We start from the raw sequence: 7952 nt of genomic DNA on the forward strand, positions 1-7952 counted from the left end.
GGAGGAGTTTTTTCTGCCTCCGAGCTGGCCACCTTTGATTTGGGGATGTGTCCAAACATCCTCAAGGTCTACAATATTTCTCCAACAGAGCCCTTCTGCACATACTGGGTGCTACATAAGAGCTGGGGGGAGGGGAGTGGTCAACAGTTTTTCTTTGTGGTCCTGCTGAAATGAACCGATAAAACATCTTTAGGATGGCACCACAAGACTGAGGCTTCCTGAAGGCAGAGGAGATCCAGTTCATCTCCCTCTTGGCTCAGCATACACAAATGCCCCACAACATCTACAAACAGCCAGTCACTTGTGATTCTATTACGTTTATTAAATAGTGGGTTTCCTTGCTGCATCTACAAATGGCCAGTCGCTTCTGATTCTATTACATTTATTAAATAGTGAGTTTCCACACATGGCTTTTTAAATAACCCAGGCAGAGGGAGAAGGGAGAGGAGGACACAGTTGGTGCTCCCCTCCGCCTAATACATAAGTATTTACATTTCAGCAACTGGACAATCCTGGCTCAGAAGGAGGCAGCAAGAATTGAAAAAGGTGGAGAGGGAGGGCCCCAGGAGAACAAACAACAAGACTTATTTCCCCCACCCCATCCCTCAAAAAACCATCCACCCCATCCTAGTGGACTCTGGTGGTGTCCATCTCCCATTTCTTCCCAAATCATGGAAGTAGGGTTCTCTTCACCAGAATAAGAGCACTTGGGATAACAGAGTAGGGTCCCCTCACCAAAAAAAAGAAAAAGAAAAAAAACCACTAATAACCCCAGGATAACAATAGGGCATTACCTCCCCCAGAATAAGCAACCCTGGGCTGAGGTAGGCAAGCAGCTTCACTGAATATGAGACCCTGGGCTTGGGGAAAGGGTCCCTTTGCTAATAAGAGCTGCTAGGGTATTGGAAGGAAAGCACCCTTGCCCAAGTGAGAGCATTTCAACTAAGTTTGTGTGGTGGTGGCAGGAGGTGCCAGTATAGGGGTTACAACTCATCAGAATAAGTGTCCTGGGGCTCAGAACAAAAGTAACTTCAACCAAATAAACACCCTTAGCAAAATGAGAAGGAAGGAAGTCCCCTCTCCAGAATAAGAAACCATAAATTCTGGGAGGAAGGCTCCTTAGCAGGATTGGGATGGGGACTGGGCAGACCTGGCTTATGTCTTCTGACCTTTGATCCCCAATCTCTGACCCTAGTAACACTGAATTTTTAGTGACCTGTAAAACCAGATCAACATATGTCCATCTATCCCTGTGGCATGGCCGTGGGATGGCTATTCCAACTAGTGGGGGCCTGGCCAGGACTAGGGCAGCAGGGACCAGGCCAAAGGGGTGGGACCTCCTTTGGGGGCATTGAGGGGTGCATCCTCGGCTGGTGTCTGCATCCAGGGGTCCAGCAGGATCTCCTCCAGTGAGGGTCGGGCAGAGGGCTTGGGGGCCAGGCACCGGCGGATTAGGGCACAGCAGTCTGCAGAGCAGAAGCACACAGGAGATTAGCAGTAGGTTGCGGGCACCAGTCCCTGGGAGGGACGGAGTCCACTGGGCTGGGGCCAGTGAGGGCCTCACCTGGGGAGACATGGGCAGGGAAGTGGAGCTCAGCCTCCAGAATCTCCTGGTCCCTCTCGAAGGGAATGTCCCCACACACCATGTCATAGAGGAGGATACCGAGTGACCAGACAGTGGCTGGGAGCGCGTGGTACTGGTGATGAGAGATCCACTCCGGGGGGCTGTACACCCTTGTCCCTGAACACAAGCCAGAGGTTAGACCACTCTCTGATAATGTCCTTCTTCCCACCCCACCCTCCCCAGAAAGTAGGCTCCCCTCACCAGAATTAAGTAACTCACTGTATGAGCAGGGTCCCCTTACCAGAATAGGAGCTCTTTAAATAGAACAGCAGGATCTCATCACCAGAAAAAGAGCAGTTAAGATAACAGCAGATTACCCTCAACAGATTAAAGCACTTAAAAGTAGGATCCCCTTCCCAGAAAAAGAACACTCAGGATAATAACAGGATCCCCTCAGCAGAGTAAGAGCCCAGAACAAGGTCAGGGCACTGTCAGAAGATGGACTTTATCAGGGGGCAAGGCTTGAGAGTCCTCAATGTTAAAAATCGAGAAGCTTATAAAGGTGTATTATAGATCAAGGGTTACAGGACACCTTAGCACTGGAGGTCAAAGGTCAAGAGGTCATAAAGATAAAGGGTAAAAAAATCTCCCCACTGAGATTTAGGGAAGGCTTACCATCAAAGTCAGTGTAGGGTTCATCGTGAAGCAGGGCACCAGAACCAAAATCGATGAGTTTGGCACAGCCCCGGCGGAGGTCCATCAGGATGTTCTCGTCCTTGATGTCACGATGGACAACTCCACGGGCGTGGCAGTGCCGAACGGCTGCCACTACCTGGGCAAAGAGGCAGCGGCTTCGGCCTTCACCCAACGGGCCCTGCTCTGTGATGTAGTCAAAGAGATCCTGGGCGGGCAAAGGCCGCTCAAGGACCAACATGAAGCCCTCTGGTGTCTCAAACCAGTCAAGCAGGCGAATCACACCAGGGTGTCCACCACCTGCACCCACCTTCCACAGCAGGGCCACTTCTAGTGGGCATGTGACTGAGTCTGACTGTGGGGGGAAGCAGGGAGAGAAAAGAGAACACACATCAGGCCAGCAGCTCTCAGGCTGACTTCTCACCGGAACTTAAATCAGAGCCCCTCAGCCTCCTGACTGTGTGGCCTTGAGCAATCCACTTTCCTCCCTGGGCCTCAGTTTCCTGGTCTTAAGGGCTTAAACTCACACGGCCATTGGGAAGGTGAATTGAGCCAAAAGCCTATGCTCATGCCTATGCACATAGGAGCTCAGTAAATACTTGAAGAATAAATGAAAGTGGTGCTTAACAAAAGGTCTTCAGCAGAAGCAGCAACTGATGAACAGTACTGTGTAATATTTTATCTGTTTTGTTCAATGACATCTCCAGAGAGAGAAGAGTACTTTACACACAGCAGGTGCTCAATTAATGTTTGCTAAATAGATAAAAGCACTTTATAGCAGAGTCTGGCACAGAGTTAGCACTCAATAAATAATATTACCGTGTAATGGTTTGTCTGTTTTGTTCACTGACACAGCTCAAGCGCTAACAACAGTGTTGGGTAACAGGGTAGGGCTCAATATATATTTTTTAAATAGGTGAAAACAACTAGTAGAAAAGGACCTAGCATAAAATGAGCTCTCAATAAATCTAATATTTTGCCAAGTGCCTAGAACTGTGCCTGGCACACAGCAGATGCTCAATATACATTTGTTAAATAGCTGAAAGTTATTAATTGCAAAGGTACTGGCACAAAGTAAGAACTCAATAATGCTGTCATATGATATTTTGTCACTGTCACCAAGCACCTAGAACCATGCTGACTGAAAGTATTTAGTGAGACTTGGAACACTGTAAGCTTTTACAATGAAGCAATGGCTGTGACATTCAGTTGGTGCTCAATAAAAGGCATAATAAATGTTACTGGCCACAAAAGCAGCCCCACTCTAGAAGCCCTGCACGGGCACAGAGACTGCCAGAAGCCGCCTTCCTGCCTGAGGTGGGGCCCTCTCCTGGCCAGGCCACTGACTTGCACAGCCTCAGACAGGTTTTCTCACGGTGATGAAAATGCCGCTTGCGCAGGCGCAGTGTCTCCCTCTGAGTCTCACAGGCTGCGCAGGCGCAGGCTTCCCAGAGGCCGCCAGGGGGCGCTCCCGCCTCTACAACTTGCCCAGACCCGCCCTGTTGTCCGTTAGCGCTCCAACGGCAGAAGAGAAGCAGCCACCGTCACCATGGCAACCAGTGACCTCTGCCCCCCTTTCCCCACCAGCATGCCCTGCGGGCAGCCCCTGAGGCAGCGTTTGGAGGGAAGATGAGAAAGGGGGGTCGGAGGGGAGAATCCAGGGCTCTAGGGGAATTGGGGTGAGTCAGAACTGCATGGAGGTGTGGATGGCACCACAGGGGAATAAACATGGGCTGGTAGGAGTGTTCTCACCGTTACAGGGCCCAAGGAGTCATACAAGCGTAGAAAGGCAAGGGGGTGAGTCCATCGCCAGAAATGGCGTCGCCAGGTCGGGAAGGACTCCAAAGATACTCACCAAGGGGGACCAGCCCAGCACACGATTCCGGGGAATCACTTTGATGGCCACCTGGAGAGGAGGGCTGAGGTGAGGGGGCCAGCAGATAACCCCCCCAGGCCCCTCCCAGTCTTGACCCTCACCCTAGTCTTTCTGGTCCTAACCACACCACACCCAACCCAAAATGAGCTGGGGCTTCTCCCCTGCCCTCCAAATCTCCAGAACCAAGTTCACCTCTCTCACCATCATTGGCCCTGGGCTCTCCCTTCTCAGGCTTCAGGACCCCTCACTCAGGACTCCAGGTCCTGAGTTCCGAATTTCCTAAACACCCCAAGCCCTCGATCTTCCCATCCAGCTCCAGGACACCCCAACTCTGTATCGGGGTCCTGGGCCTCTCGACTCCACACTCGACACCTGCCTCCAAAATCCCCAAAATCTCAGCTCTAGGTCCCCGTCTTCTCACACATAAACACATTCCCCGAATCCCAGGGTCTAGAGACCTCATGACCCGCACTCCCCCGTCTCACTCTTTGTACCTCCAGACGCCCTGCCCTGAACCCCCCTATCCCCCACATACCCACCTGGACCGCCACACACACACACACACACACACATACGCGCGCGCGCGCACGCGCGCGTGCACCCTCGAACACCCCCAGCAACCCGGATCCTGGTCCTCATGACCCTACCACACACACCATTGTAAGCTCATTCCCTGGTCAATTAGCATCCCAGCCCCGGGACTCCCGCCTCCGCCATGCGCACACCTGATCCTCCCAAGACCCTCGTGGTGAATACCTGGAGTCGATCTGTGACGCGATGTCCTGCGAAGACGGTGCCAAAGCCGCCCTTACCCAGGAGGGGGCCGAGTCGGTACTCGGCCTCGAACGCTTCCCGATCCTTGCCTCCTACGCAGGCGGAGACGAGGAATTCAGGGTGGCGGCGTGCTAAGCCCGGCCGCGACCCTCTCCCCTCTTCCCCTCCCTTCGCGCAGCCCTCAACCACTTCAGCCCTCCTGGCCTAGTCGCGGTAGGGGAGCCTCGCTCACCTGGCGGCGTCGTGGGGGTCACGGGGGCCACCGGGAGCCCCTGCAGAGGCTTGGTCAACATGGAGGAGGCGCTGCGCAGATTGAGCCCGCTGAGCCCGCTGAGCCCGCAGGGCGTGGACGCCCGGGGCAGCGAGGCCGGGGAGCCAGGACTGGGGGGCGCCAGGGTGGAAGGTAGGGAAACTGGTGGCCCAGAAGCGCCTGCAAACGGCGCAATGTTAAGATTCGCCGCGCGCGCCAGCCCCAACGCTACTGAGCCGGGGCACGCGCCTCCCGAGAGAGTCGCCCCGGGCGACAGCCCCGCCTACTTGGCTTTGATCAATCCGGACGAGGCACCTGCTGTCCCCCAGCCAATCGGAGCCAGTCCCTATTTGCATACCACCCTCAACGCTTCAAGTACCCCCTTATGCAAATACATCCCCGGATCTTCCGCGGGGGCGGGGCCTGCATGCAAACGAGGGGGGCGGGCGAAGAGGAAGCTGGTTCTGGGAATCCCTTTGCAGCAACCGCATTTGTTTTGGTTGTTGCGCGGGGTTGTTTTTATATATGTGTGTGCATGTGTGTATATATAGATATAAACTTAAAAAAATAACTGCACCGCCTCCTTTCCTAGGAAGTTGGTTTGCCGCCACTGCCTCGAGATTAGCGCGGAGATAACGCCAGGCCTGGCTTCTAAGAATCTGGGCCTGTGGCTTGGACCCTCTCTCCTAGGAGTGCTCCTCACCCAGGACCAGAGCCCTCTAGGCGACCGGCGGCCTCCGACCCAAAACTGAAGCTGAGAATCCTGGAAGAACCTGTCCAGCTGCCAGGGAGGGGTAACCCCCCTAACCACCACCGCGGAGGATGCGCTGGTCAAAGGCAGCGTTCCCACGCCTGGAGGCAGCGGCCTGTGGGGTGTTTCTGGAGCCCGTAACCTAGACAGACCTGGCTAAATCTGGCCGTGAGCCCAGTCAGCAGGTCTAGAATCTGGAACGGCAGGGGGTGGGAGCAAGCCAGAGTGGTGGTGGTTTGGGGGTGTGCCTCCAGATGAGAGAGAAACAGAGAGCTCGCAGAGCTAAAATATCCTCAGTCACAAATTTGGGAAAAATAGGCCTCACGCTGCAGGCAGACATGCACTCCAAGACACACACACAGAAGTACCATATGAGATACACACATATGTACTGTCAGACACATTCATGTAAACTTGTCCTAGACACACATGCAGATATGCACCGTCACAGAGACACATCTACTGTCAGGCAGGCATGCTGCCAGAAAAAGTTATGTCCCAGAATGACACCCAGAGATACAGTTACAAAAAGACAGGCATTCCAGAGAGATTCACATACACCTACACTGCCATGTGACAATGACACAGAAATGTCCTTGTCAGACACACCACCAGAACTTGTCACAGATGCTGGCACTGTCAGAGATGCACTGTCACAGAAAGACTTGTACTGTCCCAGAAATGAGAGACCCAGAGTCTGTCACAGGAAGACACACAGATGCTCCAAAGACACACATGCATCGCTCCAAAGACACACATGCATCGCTCCAAAGGCCAACATGTACTCGTGACTGAGCCACATAGATGGGCAGTGTCACAAACACAGACATGGACAGACCCAGTCACATATACACACACACCAGCAGACATGCAGCATTGTCACTGAAACTGTCCAGAAATAGCTACCCAGAATCTGTCACAGGAATACAAACGGACATCCACTCCATCAGAAAGAAACCACAGATGCGCTGTCACAGACAGACCCACGCAGACATGCACTTTTCTCAGAAACAGACACAAACTGTCAGAGATAGAGTCCCACACTCAGTCACCATCTGACACACCTGGAAACAAGCCCTCGTCACACACACGACTAGACACTGAGAAGTGCATGAAAACTTGGACTCACTACAGTCACACACACATAGGCAACACTCAAAAAGCAAATACAGACATGTATTCTCCCTTATTCATCCAACATTTATTCAGGGTCTACTGTAAGCCTGCCAGGCCCTGGCGGGGATGCAGATATTAGAGATACACAGATAAGTCAGGCATCATAGCTCTTGCCCAGGAAGTTGATAGTACAGTTAGTGGGGAAGGAGTAAAGACATATTCATAAATAGAGGTGAGAATGTGAATGGGGTCACACAGGGCTTCTCAGAAGGTGACCCAGGTAGTCTTGAAAGACAAGGTTGGGGGCTCGGGACAGGGGAAGGGCAAATTCTCGGCAATGGCCAAGGAAACTGGACAAAGCAGCAAGAAGAGGTATACAGGGGCCAAAGGGTACAGAAACTTCAACATTAGGATAAAAAATAATATCTGCTAACACTTGAGCTCTCAGAATGTGCTAGGCACTGTGCCATTATGCATTATGTTGACCATATGCATTCTCTCAATGCTCACAACCAGAGAGAGCATGAGGTAGGAGACATTAATCACCCCTGTCGTACACACGGAACACTTGAAACTCAGAGAGCCTGTGATCTGACCAAGGCTACAAAGGTAGAAAAAGCCGAGGAAGGTTTCAAACCAATTCTCCGACATACACGTGCTTGACCGGTGGACTCCACAGAGACACCCCACAGACAGCCACTCAGCCAGCCACGCCCTCACCTGCAGAGCTGGATGCACATCCTTCCACAGGGGCCCCATTATTGAGGCACAGCAAAAAAGACATGTGACAAAACCTGGGGGCCAGCCATCCTTCTCTGCCTTGGCTTTACCCCTAGGAAGGGCAGGGACAGAAGTGTCAGAGCACTGGGGGACATGAACAACAAAAAAGGGTTTAGCCATTCCTCAGCTTGTAAAACCCAGTGGCGAA

The 7952-nt window shown here is 52.7% G+C and overlaps 1 protein-coding gene across 1 annotated transcript; it reads right to left on the reverse strand.

Moving 5' to 3' along the window:
- Positions 1 to 301: 301 nt before the first annotated feature.
- PIM2 (Pim-2 proto-oncogene, serine/threonine kinase) lies at positions 302 to 7248 on the reverse strand. The gene is made up of 6 exons (XM_070604683.1): positions 5140 to 7248; positions 4890 to 4999; positions 4113 to 4163; positions 2240 to 2612; positions 1565 to 1741; positions 302 to 1466 (listed from the first exon to the last, which is right to left on the reverse strand). Exons 1-6 carry the CDS (start codon positions 5198 to 5200, stop codon positions 1303 to 1305), a joined length of 936 nt encoding a protein of 311 aa, XP_070460784.1. The 5' UTR covers positions 5201 to 7248; the 3' UTR covers positions 302 to 1302.
- Positions 7249 to 7952: the final 704 nt, after the last annotated feature.

Source organism: Equus przewalskii, chromosome X (assembly GCF_037783145.1).
Source record: "Equus przewalskii isolate Varuska chromosome X, EquPr2, whole genome shotgun sequence".
NCBI lineage: Eukaryota > Metazoa > Chordata > Mammalia > Perissodactyla > Equidae > Equus > Equus przewalskii.

Bases quoted from the DNA above. Each gene is read 5' to 3' on its own strand.
- PIM2 (XM_070604683.1), bottom strand. From the start codon at position 5,200: ATGTTGACCAAGCCTCTGCAGGGGCTCCCGGTGGCCCCCGTGACCCCC. The intron at 4,164-4,889 runs GTATTCACCACG...CCTCCTCTCCAG, and splicing joins GCGTCACAGATCGACTCCAG to GTGGCCATCAAAGTGATTCC. The intron at 1,742-2,239 runs GTAAGCCTTCCC...GCTTGTGTTCAG, and splicing joins ACCCTACACTGACTTTGATG to GGACAAGGGTGTACAGCCCC.